The 19,505-nt window shown below is 40.9% G+C and overlaps 1 protein-coding gene across 2 annotated transcripts in view; it reads left to right on the top strand.

The window, feature by feature from the left end:
- The window catches only part of CHD1 (chromodomain helicase DNA binding protein 1), an 83,723-nt gene that overhangs the window by 12,468 nt on the left and 51,750 nt on the right, over nucleotides 1–19,505 (top strand). For both annotated transcript variants that reach the window (XM_048849671.2, XM_048849670.2), the window contains 4 exons: nucleotides 14,774–14,978; nucleotides 16,048–16,155; nucleotides 17,599–17,666; nucleotides 19,294–19,443. In XM_048849671.2, the coding sequence (XP_048705628.1) occupies nucleotides 14,774–14,978; nucleotides 16,048–16,155; nucleotides 17,599–17,666; nucleotides 19,294–19,443 (531 nt within the window). The remainder of the gene's footprint in view (nucleotides 1–14,773; nucleotides 14,979–16,047; nucleotides 16,156–17,598; nucleotides 17,667–19,293; nucleotides 19,444–19,505) is intronic.

Genomic DNA, 19,505 nt, shown 5'->3' with positions numbered 1-19,505 from the left:
TGCCCTTTTCTGAACCATGTCCAATTCCAATATATCTTTTTTGAGATGGGGCGACCACATCTGCACACAGTATTCAAGATGTGGGAGTACCATGAATTTATATAGAGACAATATATTTTCTGTCTTATTATCTATCCCTTTCTTTATGATTCCCAACATTCTGTTTGCTTTTTGACTGCTGCTGTACATTGAATGAATGTTTTCAGAGAACTATTTACAATGACGCCAAGATCTCTTTCTTGAGTGGTAACAGCTAATTTAGACCCCATCATTTTATATGTATAGTTGGGATTATGTTTTCCAATGTGCATTACTTTGCATTTGACAACATTGAATTTCATCTGCCATTTTGTTGCCCGGTCACCCAGTTTTGAGAGATCCTTTTATAGCTCTTAGTTCAGTCCCAAGCAGACTACGATCTTAAGTAGTTTTGTATCATCTGCAAATTTTCCCACCTTACTTTTTTCAGATCATTTATGAATATGTTGAACAGAATTGGTCCCAGTACAGACTCTTGGGGGACACAACTATTTACACTCTCCATTCTGAAAACTGACCATTTATTCCTACCCTTTGTTTCCTATCTTTTAACCAGTTACCAATCCATGAAAGGACCTTCCCTGTTATCCCATGACAGCTTACTTTGCTTAAGAGCCTTTGGTGAGGGACCTAGTCAAAGGCTTTCTGAAAATCTAAGTACACAAATCTACTGGATCCTCCTTGTCCACATGCTTGTTGACCCCCTCAAAGAATTCTAGTAGATTGGTGAGGCATGATTTCCTTTTACAAAAACCATGTTGACTCTTCCCCAACAAATTATGTTCATCTATATGTCTGACATTTTTGTTCTTTACTATAGTTTCAACCAGTTTGCCCAGTAGTGAAGTCAGGCTTACCGGCCTGTAATTGCCGGGATCACCTCTGGAGCCCTTTCTAAAAATTGGTGTCACGTTAACTACTCTCCAGTCATTTGGTACAGAAGGTGATTTAAATGATAGGTTACAGACTACAGTTAGTAGTTGTCTCAGAACTCTTGGGTGAATACTATCTGGTCCTGGTGACTTATTACTGTTTAGTTTATCAATTTGTTCCAAAACCTCCTCTAATGACACCTCAGTCTGGGACAGTTCCTCAGATCTGTCACCTACAAAGAATGGCTCAGGTTTGGGAATCTCCCTAACATCCTCAGCTGTGAAGACCCATGCATAGAATTCATTTAGTTTCTCTGCATTGGCCTTACTGTGCTTGAGTGCTCCTTTAGCATCGTGATCGTCCAGTGGCCCCACTGGTGGTTTAGCAGGCTTCCTGTTTCTGATGTACTTAAAACATTTTTTGCTATTACTTTTTGAGTCTTTAGCTAGCTGTTCTTCAAATTCTTTTTTGGCCTTCCTAATTATATTTTTACCATTTGCCAGAGTTTATGTTCCTTTCTATTTTCCTCACTAGGATTTAACTTCCACTTTTTAAAGGATGCTTTTTTGCTTCTCACTGCTTCTTTTACTTTGTTGTTCAGCCACAGTGTCACTTTTTTGGTTCTCTTACTATGTCTTTTAATTTGGGGTATACATTTAAGTTGAGCCTCTATTATGGTGTCTTTAAAAAGTTTCCATGCAGCTTGCAGGGATTTCACTTTTTGCGCTGTACCATTTTAATTTCTGTTTAACTAACTTCCACATTTTTGTGTAGTCCCCCTTTCTGAAATTAAATGCTATAGTGTTGGACTGCTGTAGTGTTTTCACTGCTACAGTGATGTTAAATTTAATTCTATTGTGGTCACTGTTACCAAGTGGTCCAGCTATATTCACCTCTTGGATCAGATTCTGTGCTCCACTCAGGACTAAATCAAGAATTGCCTCTCCTCTTGTGGGTTTCAGGACTAACTGCTCCAAGAAACCGTCATTTAAGGTGTCAAGAATCTTTATTTCTGCATCCTGTCCAGAGGTGACATGTACCCAATCAATATGTGGATAAGTGAAATCCCCCATTATTATTGAGTTTTTTTATTTTAATAGCCTCTCTAATCTCCCTGAGCATTTCACAGTCACTGTCACCATCCTGGTTAGGTGGTCGGTAATATATCCTACTGCTATATTGTTATTAGAGCATGAAATTACTATCCATAGAGATTCTTTTTGATTTCAGTAGATGGGACTGACATATACTTAGTTTCACTCTACTGCTATTGAAAAGGAGTACTTGTGGCACCTTAGAGACTAACCAATTTATTTGAGCATAAGCTTTCATGAGCTACAGCTCACTTCATCGGATGCATTCAGTGGAAAATACAGTGAGGAAATTTATATACACACAGAACATGAAAAAATGGGTGTTATCATACACACTGTAAGGAGAGTGATTACTTAAGATGAGCTAATACCATCAGGGGGACGGGGGGCAGGGAAAGAAAACATTGCTATTGTGTTTAAGAGCAGCTCAAGCAAAGATACAATCCTCTGTATTGCTGCTAGGAATTCTCTGAATTGGGGAGGAAGCAAATGAACAAACTGCCAATCACACCTCTTCTTTCCCATCTCCTTCCTCACATAAGAACACCTCCAGCAGGAGCAGAGGATCACAATCCCAGCAAGAATAACAGAATGAAAACTTTAGGTTCAAGTTAATTTCCTGATTTTGAACAGCATGAAACAGATATGATCCTGGGACAGTAGGAGAAGAGTTGAACCCAAATAGAAATTAAGGGAAGAGGCAAACATGGAGGAACTGCATTGGTGAACGAAGGCATGTTCATTTGCAGTAGTTCTATTCAAGGATATTTATCCACGTATCAGACTTGGGGCATGGCTACACTTGAAACTTCAAAGCGCTGTCACGGCAGCGCTTTGAAGTGCGATTGTGTCGCGCGTAAGCACTGGGAGAGAGGTCTCCCAGCGCTCCTGGTAATCCACCTCCATGAGGGGATTGGCTCAGAGTGCTGGGAGCCTGTCTACACTAGCGCTTTGAAGCACTCAGACTTGCTGCGCTCAGGAGGATGATTTTTCACACCCCTGAGCTAGCAAGCTAGAGCGCTATAAAATGTAAGTGTAGACAAGCCCTTGGTCTCTTACTCTGTGGGCAAGCATGTACATTTCTAGAAACAGTGATGACAGCATTTTGAGCTCCTGGGTGAACAAATGTTTCAGTGATCCCTTGAACTATAAGAATGAGGAGTACAGTTTTGGAACCTTAACTCAGAATGAGCAGTACCTATTCAGGTGAGTAGTCCCATACAGCTCAAAAGGACTGCTTGCATGAACAGGTAGTATTCATTGTGAAAGAGGGTTGCAGAATTGGGCCTAACTAAAGAGGCAGAGTTGATAACCGTGAGCAGTATCCATCAATCTTCAGCTGGGAAAGGGAGTTGCTGGCATAAAATGCCTTTGGAGAAAGTGGGGAAGGGTAGAAAAAAAAGGAAATGATATATTGAGGAAGTAACCCTGCTTCTAAAGCAGGGCAAACCTCAAGCAAAGGAGGCATTAAGATTTGACTACATTTGCTTGCAGCTGTTAGTTTGGATTCACATCTTAACATCTTTGTCACTTAGGGAGCCCAGGTACTGTTTCATTGTAATGTTAACTCAATTGTCATGTTGTCATGTAGTTGTTCTCCAGTAAAACAATTATTTTAAAGGTCAGGTTTGATATAGTGTGAAACACTACCAGTAGTAGTTCAGTTAAAAATGAAAGTTTGTAATGATTCTTGCTTGAAACGTATTGATCACTTCCCTTCTAACGTCACATCTCTCCTTTTCCACATCAAGAAAGATTAAACCACTTCTGGCACTGTCATACAACTTGGAGAGAGAGGGGTCTTTTAGTTCCATAAATCCAGCTTGTCTGTATTTAAACTTTTTTTCAAACTGATTTACAGTTGGGAATAGTTTCCTCTTTCTCTTCTGTAACTAAAGCTGTTAGAACAGGAAGTAGTTTGGAGGATGAAGTAAATCTCATTTGCGGCACTAGAAATCTGGGTGATGAATTTCTCATGTCCATTTTTCTGGTAGATCTAATTTTTTAATTTAAGAAAGCTTAAATGCTAAGTGTCTTAGCACTCAGCAAAAAAATTGAAAATTCTTTCAAAAATTGAATGGATGCACTGTTTTCCTAAGGCCAGTCGACAGTGAGATTGATGTGGAATGTTGGGGATGGAAAAAACACTGTTCTAGAACCATATTATGTCAAGGCGGTTGATGCAGATAGGTCTTGCATGCACGAGGAAAACTTCAATTTTAATCACACTGTGGATCACTTAGCACATATGTACATCCAGGTGTTTCCGGTGATGTTCAAGTGTAAATAAAAACCACTTTTTGGGTGGGAGTTAGTGCTATCCTAGAATGCCTTTACTCATTCTTCACTGACAGTTTTGATCAGACAACTGCCTCTATCATCTGTCAGACTGACTACAGATTGGCATGCAAACTGCTCAAACCCAGTCTGACTGTCCCAATTCAGTGTTCACCTGAGAGCAGCCAAGATGGAACTCTGCTGAAGTTGGCTCCACTTGGCTTCCAAGGGATACATCCCCAAATCCATCTTACAGAGAAACAATGAAGGGCACAAAAATAGCTTGAAGTACACTGTAATTTAAACCTGTAACTTTTTGTATGTATATTTTCCTCATGCAATTTCACCTGGAAACCTATCTCCTCATGAAATGAGTATTTAGTCTGAATTACACACGGACTCCCCCTCTCCCTATTTACTTGGGGCTGCTACAACTACAAGTCTTTCTCTTAGGACCATCTCCCATAGCCCTACGCTCTGAAAAAGAGAATAGAGGCTTTAATGTATATGTCCCAGACTGACTTTTCACCCTTCATCACTGACTATAATCTCAGCCTCTCATTTGCCCATTTCCCTTTTTTTTTTCTTCTTCTCTGCCTTCGCACCTAAGGCAATGGAGGAACTAGGTGGGGTGCATGGAACGTGGTCAGCAGAGGTTTAGGCTTTTTGTCATGGTCTGCAGTGAATTAGGAGGGCATAGCTTCTGCCCCTCAGCGTCAGATGAGCAATTCCTCATGCAGGACAGCACCATTCAAAAGTGACAGCTAAAACAAAAGTATGTAAATAAGTGCAGATACATACACTATATACTGTATAATCTTACACCTGTTGCAAAGTGCTGTGCTGGAAAATGTGGAATAGGTACCCAGAGGGGGAGAGATGCGTCAGTGGACAGAACACTAGTATGCACGTGGGGCAAAAATGCATAGAACCTGCAATTGAAATAGCATAACTAATGTGAACTCACTGCATTGTTGGTACTTACGCTGGTGCTGGTTCACTTACCACTGTTTCACTTACCAATGCCTCAATTCTTTTTTGTACATGTTGCCTAAGAGAGCAGGTACTGGTTGAAGAGAAGACTGGAAGGCCAGGGGCTGGTGAGAATGGAGTAGGGCATATCCTCCCAAGTCCTCATACACCTAGGGTAGGAATGCCAAAACCCTGATGTTTTACTCCAGTCTGACATTCCCAATTCTCCAAAACCTTCCCAGTGCACACAGGCAATACCCCCACTCACCCTCTGCATGCCCCAGACAAACCCTCCAGTCAACACTCTACTTTTTTTCCTCCAGACAACCCCTGTATCTTATGATGACTTTCTGGGTCTTGGAAAAACTTAATCAACTCTGCTTTGCTACAAGGGTTATTTCAGAATTAAATGAGGTACCCCATGAACACCAATGTTTGTTGACACAAATTACATACAGTTTTCAGACCCTACAAGCCTATGGAGTGGGAGTCTGGGCTAAAACTATTTCTTTGGAGATGTGTAGAAGTTTGTTTTTAACCTTTATTAATAATTTTGAATGGTTGGCTCTTCATTACTGAAACTAAACTTACAGGAGTAGATGAAGTAGACTTTCAAAGTAAATAAAAAAAAACAATCCCTCTGGCTTTTGCCAAACTTTCCAACTTAATTCTGTTCCTCTCATTTCTTCTGGTGGTACAAATGGATTCTTCTCTCTCCTCCACCCACCTTTTCTTTCCTCTTTCTTTTCTCCATCAGCTTGGTTAGGAAGAACTAATCTCCCAGCAAGTGTGTGAGCTTGAGAAAAATAATTACTGTCATATTTTAGGTAGAAGCTGTGAATTGAAATATGGATGGAGTGTTATGCTTCCTAAGATAAATCCCTTCTTCCCCTCTCTCACCTACACACACGAAGTAAATTTTAAAACTTAAACTTTCATAATACGTTCATATATCAAAGCAGTTTACAAAAGTAACTATACTTTGGGTTAGATTGTTCTTGAGGATAAAAGCTGACTGTCCCTTTCTGGCTGTGAAGGATATTCTACCATCAGAAGAGAACTTGTCAGGCTTCAGTGATCCAGTAGAACTCAGGGACAAAAAACAAAAGCTCAGTTGGGGCTGTAGTATCAATCTAAAGGGTTACTACAGTGGTCCATGTTGGCATAAACTATTTATCCATTCTTCAGTGTACTAGAGCAGAGTGATCCAGCTGTTAAAGGTAAACTGAAAAGGGGAAAAAAGGGTTGGTCCATTTAATTTTTTTTTTTTTTTTTTTTTTACATTAGAAACTTAGACCAACCCCTGAGGACTGCCTCTGTTGTGTGTTTTGTCTCATTAATTCCCATATAGGAAATTACAAGCCCTTGATCAGGGAAGGGGGAGGTTTAGGAGCAATCTCAGTGTCTTGTTTTCTTTCCTGGGTAAGGATGCAGAAGCTCAATAGCATGTTTCTCCACACTACTTCACTAGCCTACTTGAGGACACTGGGGCTTGGTCTGCACCTAAAACTTAGGTCAACCAGCTACGTCGCTAGGGTGTGAAAAGACCCACGGCCATGAGCTCAGAGCCTGGGTCATCTGACTTAGCTTGCAAGGCTCATGCCACGGCGCTAAAAATAGCAATATAAATGTTGGGCTCGAGCTGGAGCTTGGGCTCTAAGACCCTCCCCCCTCCGCAGGTTCTTGAGCCCCAATATCTACACTGCTATTTTTAACCCTGCAGTGTGAACCTAAGGTGACTTGGGATCTGAGCCTCACCACCTCCTTTTTTTTGCTGTGGAGACATGCCCAATGAGCACTTTATAGAAATAGCTCATTGTTCTCTAGGTAACAGAAACATTGTTTCTCTCCCACTGGGCTAGGCAAAGGTGGGAACTGAGGTAGCTTTTAACATTGTCCTTTTGACTTGCTCTAGGATTAGAGACTGGGAAAGAGAATGACACTGTTGGGCTTCATATCTCGTAATGGGGCAGTTGTAGATAGTAGGGCTCTTCCCTTAATATCTACAACAGCTACAGCCAGCTACATTAAAAATACTTTACACTGCATATGCAGTGTTGTTCTAGCCATGTCTGTCGTAGGATATTAGAGAGACTAGGTGGGTGAGAAAATATCTTTTATTGGACCAACCTCCGTTGGCGAGAGAGACAAGCCACACAGAGCTCTTCTTCAGGTCTGGGAAAGGTATTCTGAGAATCACAGCTAATTGCAAGATGGAATAGATGGTTTAGCATAAATAGTTAGCTCATATTCTAAGGGACATTCAAGGTAGAGTAGCCTGTTAACACCTCTGTATAGGACAAAAAGAGGGGATTTATTGGGTTACAGATTGTCATATGGGATTTTTATCTGAGCCCTGGTCTACACTAGGACTTTAGGTCGAATTTAGCAGTGTTAAATCGATGTAAACCTGCACTCGTCCACACGATGAAGCCCTTTTTTTCGACTTAAAGGGCTCTTAAAATCGATTTCCTTACTCCACCCCTGACAAGTGGATTAGTGCTGAAATTGGCCTTGCCAGGTCTAATTTGGGGTACTGTGGACACAATTTGATGGTATTGGCCTCCGGGAGTTATCCCAGAGTGCTCCATTGTGACCGCTCTGGACAGCACTCTCAACTCAGATGCACTGGCCAGGTAGACAGGAAAAGAACCGCGAACTGTTGAATCTCATTTCCTGTTTGGCCAGCGTGGCAAGCTGCAGGTGACCATGCAGAGCTCATCAGAAGAGGTGACCATGCAGAGCTCATCAGCAGAGGTGACTATGATGGAGTCCCAGAATCACAAAAGAGCTCCATCATGGACTAAACGGGAGGTACGGGATCTGATCGCTGTATGGGGAGAGGAATCCACGCTATCAGAACTCCGTTCCAGTTTTCGAAATGCCAAAACCTTTGTAAAAATCTCCCAGAGCATGAAGGACAGAGGCCATAACAGGGACCCGAAGCAGTGCCGCGTGAAACTTAAGGAGCTGAGGCAAGCCTACCAGAAAACCACAGAGGCGAATGGCCGCTCCGGGTCAGAGCCCCAAACATGCCACTTCTATGATGAGCTGCGTGCCATTTTAGGGGGTTCAGCCACCACTACCCCAGCCGTGTTGTTTGACTCCTTCAATGGAGATGGAGGCAACACGGAAGCAGGTTTTCGGGATGAAGAAGATGATGATGAGGTTGTAGATAGCTCACAGCAAGCAAGCGGAGAAGCCGGTTTTCCCGACAGCCAGGAACTGTTTCTCACCCTGGACCTGGAGCCAGTTCCCCCCGAACCCACCCAAGGCTGCCTCTTGGACCCGGCAGGCGGAGAAGGGACCTCCGGTGAGTGTACCTTTTAAAATACTATACATGGTTTAAAAGCAAGCATGTGAAAGGATTAATTTGCCCTGGCATTCGCGGCTCTCCTGGATGTACTCCCAAAGCCTTTGCAAAAGGTTTCTGGGGAGGGCAGCCTTATTCCGTCCTCCATGTTAGGACACTTTACCACTCCAGGCCAGTAGCACGTACTCGGGAATCATTGTAGAACAAAGCATTGCAGTGTATGTTTGCTGGTGTTCAAACAACATCTGTTCTTTATCTCTCTGTGTTATCCTCAGGAGAGTGAGATATCATTCATGGTCACCTGGTTGAAATAGGGTGCTTTTCTTCAGGGGACACTCAGAGGTGCCCGTTCCTGCTGGGCTGTTTGCCTGTGGCAGAACAGAAATGTTCCCCGCTGTTAGCCACGGGGAGGAGGGAGGGTTGAGGGGGTAACCACACGGTGGGGGGAGGCAAAATGCGACCTCGTAACGAAAGCACATGTGCTATGTATGTAATGTTAACAGCAAGGGGGTTTACCGTGAAAGAGTGTACCCATTGTTTTATAAAATGTGTCTTTTTAAATACCGCTGTTCCTTTTTTTTCCTCCACCAGCTGCATGTGTTTCAATGATCACAGGATCTTCTCCTTCCCAGAGGCTAGTGAAGATTAGAAAGAAAAAAAAAAAAAAACGCACTCGTGATGAAATGTTCTCTGAGCTCATGCTGTCCTCCCACACTGACAGAGCACAGACGAATGCGTGGAGGCAAATAATGTCAGAGTGCAGGAAAGCACAAAATGACTGGGAGGAGAGGTGGCGGGCTGAGGAGAGTAAATGGTGGACTGAAGACAGGGCTGAAGCTCAAATGTGGTGGCAGCGTAATGAGAGGAGGCAGGATTCAATGCTGAGGCTGCTGGAGGATCAAACCAATATGCTCCAGTGTATGGTTGAGCTGCAGCAAAGGCAGCTGGAGCACAGACTGCCGCTACAGCCCCTGTGTAACCAACCACTCTCCTCCCCAAGTTCCATAGCCTCCTCACCCAGACGCCCAAGAATGCGGGGGGGGGGGGCCCTCCAGCCTACCAGCCACTCCACCACAGAGGATTGCCCAAAAAACAGAAGGCTGGCATTCAATAAATTTTAAAGTTGTAAACTTTTAAAGTGCTGTGTGGCCTTGTCCTTCCCTCCTCCACCACCCCTCCTGGGCTACCTTGGTAGTCATCCCCCTAATTGTGTGATGAATGAATAAAGAATGCATGAATGTGAAGCAACAATGACTTTATTGCCTCTGCAAGTGGTGATTGAAGGGAGGAGGGAAGGGTGGTTAGCTTACAGGGAAGTAGAGTGAACCAAGGGGCAGGGGGTTTCATCAAGGAGAAACAAACCGAACTTTCACACCATAACCTGTCCAGTCATGAAACTGGTTTTCAAAGCTTCTCTGATGCGTACCGCGCCCTCCTGTGCTCTTCTAACCGCCCTGGTGTCTGCCTGTGCGTAACCAGCAGCCAGGCGATTTGCCTCAACCTCCCACCCCACCATAAACGTCTCCCCCTTACTCTCACAGATATTGTGGAGTGCACAGCAAGCAGTAATAACAGTGGGAATATTGGTTTCACTGAGGTCTAAGCGAGTCAGTAAACTGCGCCAGCGCACCTTTAAACATCCAAATGCACATTCTACCACCATTCTGCACTTGCTCAGCCTGTAGTTGAACAGCTCCTGACTACTGTCCAGGCTGCCTGTGTACGGGTTCATGAGCCATGGCATTAAGAGGTAGGCTGGGTCCCCAAGGATAACTATAGGCATTTCAACATCCCCAACAGTTATTTTCTGGTTTGGGAATAAAGTCCCTTCCTGCAGCTTTTGAAACAGACCAGAGTTCCTGAAGATGCGAGCGTCATGTACCTTTCACCAACATCAACGTGGGATGGCCGGGAAACGTCCCTTGTGATCCACCAGAGCTTGCAGCATTATTGAAAAGTACCCCTTGCAGTTTATGTACTCGGCGGCTTGGTGCTCCGGTGCCAAGATAGGGATATGGGTTCCGTCTATGGCCCCACCACAGTTAGGGAATCCCATTGCAGCAAAGCCATCCACTATGACCTGCACATTTCCCAGGATCACTACCCTTGATATCAGCAGATCTTTGATTGCGTTGGCTACTTGCATCACAGCAGCCCCCACAGTAGATTTGCCCACTCCAAATTGATTCCCAACTGACCGGTAGCTGTCTGGCGTTGCAAGCTTCCACAGGGCTATCGCCACTTGCTTCTCAACTGTGAGGGCTGCTCTCATCTTGGTATTCATGCGCTTCAGGGCAGGGGAAAGCAAGTCACAAAGTTCCATGAAAGTGTCCTTACGCATGCGAAAGTTTCGCAGCCACTGGGAATTGTCCCAGACCTGCAACACTATGCGGTTCCACCAGTCTGTGCTTGTTTCCCGAACCCAGAATCGGCATTCCACAGCATGAACCTGCCCCATTAGCACCATGATGCATGCATTGGCAGGGCCCTTGCTTTCAGAGAAATCTGTGTCCATGTCCTGATCACTCACGTGACCGCGCTAATGTCGCCTCCTTGCCCGGTATCGCTCTGCCAGGTTCTGGTGCTGCATATACTGCTGGATAATGCGTGTGGTGTTTAATGTGCTCCTAATTGCCAACGTGAGCTGAGCGGCCTCCATGCTTGCCTTGGTATGGCGTCCGCACAGAAAAAAGGTGCGAAACGATTGTCTGCCGTCACTCTGACAGAGGGAGGGGCGTCTGACGACATGGCTTACAGGGTTGACTTACAGGGAATTAAAATCAACAAAGGGGGTGGCTTTACATCAAGGAGTATTTCAGGCAGGACTTCACAGAAGGTTCCAATAAGAAATGGTGCACCTAAGTAATTGTTCTTATTGGAACAAGCAGGTTGGTCTGGCCTCTGATTTGATACATGGTTAGATTTACCTCGCTGCACCTTCTCTGTGAGTGACTGCAGTGTGACCTAGAGGAATGAGTCCTCTAGACGGGGGGTGGGGAAGCAAATGAGTACAAAACAAATCTGGTCTATTTCTTGTTTTGATCCACTCCATCTATCTTTTACATCTTTGGCTGGCAGCAGACGGTGCAGAAGGACTGCAAGCCATCCACGTCTCATGGCTGCCTGGCAGAAGATGGTACAATAGGACTGCTAGCAATCCTTATCGCCTGCCTGCTCACCATAAGATGGTTCAATAGAACTGACTGCAGGACTAAAGAGAATGACCTGTCAAGTCACTTCTAATGTAGTCCCTGCACCCATGTCTGCCCAGGCGCTCCTGGCCGACGTGGCCAGGAGCACCTCGGACATGATGATGACGGCTACCAGTCCTATTGTACCATCTGCTGCCACAAGGCAATGGGTTGCTGCTGCTGTGTAGCAATGCAGTACCATGTCTGCCAGCACCCAGGGGACATACGGTGACGGTTACCTGAGCGGGCTCCATGCTTGCTGTGGTATGGCGTCTGCACAGGTAACTCAAGAAAAAAGGCGCGAAACGATTGTCTGCTGCTGCTTTCACGGGGGGGAGGGAGAGAAGGGGGGCCTGACGATATGTACCCAGAACCACTCGCGACAATGCTTTAGCCCCATCAGGCATTGGGATCTCAACCCAGAATTCCAATGGGCAGCAGAGACTGCGGGAACTGTGGGATAGCTACCCACAGTGCAACACTCCGGAAGTCGACGCTTGCCTCGGTACTGTGGAAGCACTCTGCCGAGTTAAGGTACTTAATGCACTTAGAGCATTTTCTGTGGGGAGACACACACTCGAATATATAAAAATGATTTCTAAAAAAAGGACTTCTATAAATTCGACCTAATTTTGTAGTGTAGTGTAGACATACCCTGAGGATATCAATGTTGGGTTTTTTCCCTAAAGATGGGTATTGTCCCCTTTTAGACATGGGAAAAGTAAGGTGCAGAGGTTAAGGGCCAAATTTTACATAGAATCATAGAATATAAGGGTTGGAAGGGACCCCAGAAGGTCATCATGATTGCCTCAATTTCATGATGTTTAATTTTTAAACGCCGAGGTGCTGAGCATTCACAGCTCCCATTGACTAATAGCTAGTTGTTTAGTGCTAATATTGGGGGGATTTACTCTCAGTTCATATTTGGAATGCTGTCTTGGCATCCATGAGGACATAATTTTTTTTTTTTTTTTAAAAAGCACTGCTCCAGCCACATTATTTTATTGTAGAAAACATGCTCTTAACAAATATCCAATTAGCTTACAGAGGCTTTGGTTTTTTGTTTGTTAAGATAAAGCTACTGGTAGTCTTTAAATAGTTACTGCATGCTTTGTAGTCTTATGTATTCATCAGTCATTGATAGAGAAACTTGCAACTTGCATACATTGGTTCAAATAGTTTTAGCACAAAGGAAAGTTTGTTTAAAGTTATGTGATTTATTTATTTTTTTTAAACGTGTGATGTAACTGAAAGACTGTTAAGAGGATGGATTGATTTTTGTAATAGTTTGTTTTTTGGTATTACCTGTTGTTCTTTATCAAGATGCCTATTTACAGTCCTGTTACCATTCTTTTTAAATTAGTCGGCTACTTTGAAGGCAATATTGTCCCTATAATGCTTTCCATCAAGATGTCTGTTTAAAAAATATTGGGGCTTCTATGTTAGATTAATATTATGGGGTTTTTTTAGAATCTGAGACTTTAGCACAGGTTATAGAGAAAATTGTTTTGAGAAACCAGATTTGTTTTGAATTTATTTTGAACATAGTTCACCATATGTGCATATAAAAATACTGTTTCAAAATGTTATGTACACTAATTCATTCTTTTAAATTAAATAAATTATTTGAAGTGTGCTGTAACTAAAAAGGAGGAAGAGAGAGAAAAGGGGACAGTTAGTCATCTCAAGCATAACTATGTATGGAGGGCAGGTGACTTGCTGATGGTGATGCAGTAGTTTAGTGGGAGACTCGTTTTTTCTAAAGGGAGAATTTTACTGGCATAAGAGTGTCAACATGGGGAGTTATATTTGGATAACTATACCAGTAAAATCATGCTAATATAATTACCTATGAAGGCGAGCCCTCAGGAATAGAATCCAAGGGTCCTGATAACCCTTCCTGATAACGCTGTCTTTGTATAAATCACCAGGTCCAGATTTACAACACAAGGCATGAAATGTGACCTACAAAGGATTTTGTTTAAATTGATAGCTTGTCCTATTTTGATTTCTCTATGAAATACAAAGAAGGGCTGAAATATGTGTGTTTTTTTTAAAAGTTTTTTCTTTTTCTTTTTACTTCAAAAATATTAGGAAAGACAATCTATTCTGTCCTTCTTTTGCTGGAAGACCTCTTTGCAGTCTTAGAGCATATTTATTCTCTCTCTCACCTGAGAGTGATGGGTGATACAGAAATTAAATAGGTGTTCTTTAAAACAAACAAATAAATAATTGATATGGTTGTGAAATGCAGTGCCATTACCATTCTGCCTGCCTGGACTGGATGAACTGTCCTATATCAGGCTGCTGTCCCTGGTCCTTGCTTGAAGCATAAACTTTTATACAAGGTTTGGGTAATAGCTATGAGTTTATCAGACCCCTTTCTCCTTTCCTGTTGTCTGGCTGTCTGGAAAGAGGAGGGGCTATCTCTGACCCTTTCTTTCCATCTCAGTTCTTCTTTGTGCATCAGCTGTTAATTAACTGCAGGGTGAAAATCATACTATGTGTGTCTATCCGGAACTCATTGTATAACCTACACTGGACAAGAAAGCTACCTGTCCCAAAGCTGAACCTCATGGAAGTTGGGTGTAGGGCTTTCACCAATATACAATTTCCTCTTATAGGGAATAGATGGATACCTCTTACCTTGAATTTGGCCCTGTTTATAAAGATAAGCAAGGCAAGTTTGTTTTGCCCGCACCTTTGAAAGTAAAACTGTGGACATATAATCAACTGGCAAAGTCTTTTTAACCTCTCTCTTTGAAGCTGTGGGCTGCAGGGGAGCATAGTCTATGGATATGTTGTTAATTGACCCAACTTGTGAAGTGCTCCCAGTTATCACAGCATGGAGTCCTATAAATGGATGTAGTGTGTTATTTAAGAGTAGGCTATTATATGCATGCTTGGCTAATTTCACAATTAATTTTACAGGTGAAGCTAAATTATTTCTAACTTCACTTTGATTTTATTTTACTACTCAAAATGCTCCATAATTCTTTTATTTCTAATTACAGCCAGTCGGATGACGATTCTGGTTCAGCATCAGGTTCTGGATCTGGTTCAAGTTCTGGAAGCAGTAGCGATGGAAGTAGCAGCCAGTCAGGTAGCAGTGACTCTGACTCTGGTTCAGAGTCAGGCAGTCAGTCAGAATCAGAGTCTGACACATCTAGAGAGAAGAAACAAATTCAAGCAAAACCACCAAAAATTGGTGGAGCTGAGGTAAAATGCACAAATAAACATTCCAGTGAAAGATATTCGACTTTGTATGGTTATCTCCTATAGCTATTTTCACTCTAGATAAGCTATAAATAGGAACTGGAATGAAAGACTTGTTAAACTGTTAGGATTTGAGCTTGGATTGATGAGTAAAATATCTGCATACCATGACTTGAATATCATGGAAAATATTAAGGCCAAGATTTTCAGAAATAGATACCCGAAATTATGCTCCTAAATTCTTACCAGGGTACCTAAATAGCCTGATTATCAAAAGGGCTGAGCTCCCAGCTGCTCGTATTGATTGTAGTAGATTAATAGTCCACTTTTCAAGATCAGGCCACTTATTTAGGCTTCTATGCTACTAAATCCTTTCTTAACTCTATTCATTTTTGAAAATCATATCTGTATACTTTAGCTTGCTGTTATCTGATAAACTGTTGAACTGGAAAACTTCAAATTTGCATGTAGTCAGTCTTCTATGAGGAAGAAGTTTGCAAAATTTCAGAAGAAAATCTAAATTCTTCAGAAAATTGCTTCTGAGCATATCCAGTGGGATAAAATAACCTCAGATTTGCTCTAGTTCCTTCTGTGTGTAATATATAATATTTGTAAGTATTGTGACTCCCCTTGAATGAAAGAAAGTATAATAAATATAACAGAATATTAATTAACATAATTCTGCTTAAAACTCAAAGTTTTTCCTCTTCATTCATTTTTTAAAGTGTTGCAATGCTTCCATATGAAGCAAAATTATTTGACAATTGTATTAACTACATTCCTTATTGGAATTATCTGAGTTATAACAACTTAAAATTGAAATGTGTTAGCAGTGACTATAGCATATGTATTCTTTTGTGCTAATTTAAGGGTTCTTACTTAAATTTACTGTAAAGCATGCTACATTTTGCATTAAAGTGCTGTAACAAATTGAAACATTCTCCTCATTCTTTAAACTGAAAATAGTTACTTTTATTAGCAAAACTTCAGTTTGGGAATTTGACTGTATTAAATCATTGTAAAGTTCCACCGTATTTGATTGCATGGCTCTTCTATTTGAATTCTGTTTCAGTTTTGGAAATCAAATCCAAGTATTTTGGCTGTACAGAGATCAGCAATGCTCAGGAAGCAGCAGCAGCAGCAGCAGAAAGCAGCTTCATCAAACAGTGGGTCAGAAGAGGTGAATAGCTTATTCTGAATCTATGCTTTAAATGTAAACATAGAGGCGTCCTAGCTCACTCCATATGTATGTGTGAAAGTCTGTTTGAAGGCAATAAGCATTGTGTACACACATCTCAGGAGAGAATTTTGCTCTTCTAGAGAAATGTTGAATCATTTTTAATTTTGTATATTTGAGTAAGTGATGAAGAAATTACCTTTCTTAGAAAGCTTGAGCCAGATGCTGTCAAATTGTGATCGATTGACCAAGCTGGCAAGTCACGTATTACTGGCTCTCATTTGTGTTTCCAGCTTCTAAATTACTTAAAAGCATAAAAGTACTTTCCAAATATTACTTTTCCATCTAAGCAGTTGCTGTCGTTTCTGAAAGTATGTTATGCAGTAGTGAATGGGAGGAGATGTAGCTCCATGCCAATCCCTGTGAGAACATGGTCCACACTATTTAAAAAAAAAAAAAAAAAAAGTTTGAGAAACCTTGGCCTAAACTTGTAGTCTTTTCCAAGGAATCACTTTCATTTTCTTGTTGTAGTGCTTTTAGAATTATTCAAATACAAAATAGAAGGTTTTAAAGTCTGAACAGTTGATTTTATTTGAATCTAGGATGCGAGCACATGTTTAAAGAGGATACTATTGAGGTTGAGAGGGTGAAAGTTATCTGTTAAACAAAAAAGTTTGTGGACATCTCTATTCACTTCTAAAGAATAATTAAACACTATGGTCAGAAGTATCTTCTCTCATAATTTCTCCATTTTCTTCTTCTGTTACCCTGGACTTCTGTTTTTGTACACAGTTGTTTTCATTTTTAACTGTTTTAGTTTTATGGGAAATGTAAATTAAGATTTTCCATGTAAACACTTAGAAAATCTTAACTTACAGCTATTGCTAAATGGTTCTTCCTAAGTTTCTTTTCAGGATGAAATTTTTCCAGAACTGTTCTCCGCCTAAGTGAAAATTATTTTAGGGAAGTCTGAGTTGATATGGTCCATCCATTTTTTTGGAGAGTAAAGGTAGTGAGGAGTCAGATATATTTTTGCCTTTCTTAAAAAACGGTTTAAACAATTCTAGGCCTGAGTAGGTACAAAGGTAGTATTTAGTACAGGGATCATCTGTAAACTACAGAGGAGATTTTCAGTCTCCTGATGGAAGTTCGTTTTGACTAATTTATGACGGTTTTAAAAATGTGCTTCATGCAGGCACAGTAGTCTTCAAAAAGATATTCTAGTAGAGCACTGTGAATGCGTAAACAATTGTGATAGATTTTGAATCATACTAAAATATGGAAACCCTAGTCGTATTCAGTGCATCATTGTGTACTGAAGGAGAGGGAATCAAACATGAAAAATAAATTTATACCAATTCAAGAATGGAAGCCAGATCGCTAACAGTTGCACTGCTCTTTTAATATTTGATAATGAATTCTATATATTCTTTGCTTTCTCTGCAGGATTCCTCTAGTAGTGCAGACACTTTGGATGACTCATCCAGTGAGACCAAGAGGAAAAAACATAAAGAGTAGGATATTTTACATATAAGAATACTATATAAAAATGTCCTTCCTGCTTGCATATTTTAGTATTTATATATACTTCATCTAATATATAAAAGTATTTCAGTTCTACTCTGACTTCAGGTTGGTTTTTGGACTTGATTTTATCACTTCTCTCTTTTGATTAGAATGTTGGGGTGTTTTCTAATACATAGATGTTTAGATGCAACATATATTTCAGGTTGAGTCCTATATATAAAACAGAACTTTAAATTCCCCAATTAGTAAAATACCCTGCATCAGGTACACTTGTATTGACCGTGTCTGTTCAAAAGCACCTCCAGCAATGCTTTGTAGAATCTACAGTGGAGTGTATTAGTTGTAACATTACTTTTCCTGTTGAATATCCTATCCTGAACATTATCTATATATGGCCAAGGTAGTTGGGAATAGGCTATATAGGTCATTTTATCTCCAGGTCACTAGTTGGAATTAAGCAGTTAGTGACAAAGTTGTTACAATTTGTCATCTTTTTGAAATCTCAAGGGCAAAAATGACCATCATGTTTGACATTAATTGGCAGTCTTATTGATCTCAGTACAGCAACCAAGGATTGAATGACTTATGGAAATTAAAACTATCCTATCACCCCAAAAAGCATGCCCTTCACCTGGTCAGAGTTGAGGAAGGTTAGAGGTGCAGTGTAGGGAAGCTTGTACTGCCATTGCCTGTGTGATATAGTTTCTGTGGAAAATAGACCTCTTCAATTTCTAGGACTGTCAATCTGGCACTTTTCATGAACTCTTTAAAAACAAAACAAAAAACTTCTCTTTTAAAATTAGTGTGTAATTTTGTATGTTTAGTTCTTTTTGGTTGTGATTGACAAAAGTTATTTATTTTTTTCCTATCCTTTGTCGTTTAAAAATTCACAGAAATCTATATTAGAGTATGTAAAACCAAAAACTGTTGTTGAATTTATATATCTAATAATCTAATATAAACAATTGTTTTGTTTTAATTTTAACTAGTACATTTGTATGTAATTATCTTACCAAATACGCAGAGACCTCTGTCCATGTTTCCTGAAACAGAATATTGAGCCCTAAAAGACAAATTTTCATAGCTGTTGTCTCTTTGTCCAAATAGCCACTTGCCAACCTACATATCAGTTTGTCAGGATGCCCAGAATTAATATCCATGGAAGAAACCCTGATTATAGTAGGTTCATGTAACACTGTAGCGTTAAAAGTTCATGTAACTCCTGAACAATTATCCATTTACTGGAACACTGAACATTGAAAATATAATCTTTCTTGTTTCTGTAAGAGGTAAAGTGAAGAAAAGTGTTTCTGGTGTCATTATATTACTTCCTGATTTACTGCTTAATGAAAAGCCATCTGACTTGTGGGGGGGTGGGTTTCAGAAATTGGATGGTATTCCATGCTTCCAGATGCAATATCCATGTTCATGGCAGTAGAGAGTCGATGAGTTTTCATAATATTTTCTGTCTTTTTAATGACACTGAATTATTAACTGCCTTAATATTTATTTCTGTCAACGAGATTATTCCAGTTGCTGGTGTTCATATATATGGACTTCACAGTAATGCTGAATATTCTAATTCTTGACTTTTCTGCCTTTCAATATATGCAGTGAAGACTGGCAAATGTCTGGATCAGGATCTGTCTCTGGGACTGGTTCAGATTCTGAATCCGAGGAGGAGAGAGAGAAAAGCAGTTGTGAAGAGAGTGAATCTGACTATGAGCCAAAAAATAAAGTGAAAAGTAGGAAACCTCCAAGCAGGTAAGAATTCTGGAAATTAAGATACTTTGTTATAAGATTTCTGATGGGAATATGAATGTCTC

This window comes from Caretta caretta, chromosome 5 (assembly GCF_965140235.1).
Source record: "Caretta caretta isolate rCarCar2 chromosome 5, rCarCar1.hap1, whole genome shotgun sequence".
NCBI lineage: Eukaryota > Metazoa > Chordata > Testudines > Cheloniidae > Caretta > Caretta caretta.
Note: the sequence above shows the minus strand (reverse complement) of the source record. Positions and strands in the feature narration are given on the sequence as shown.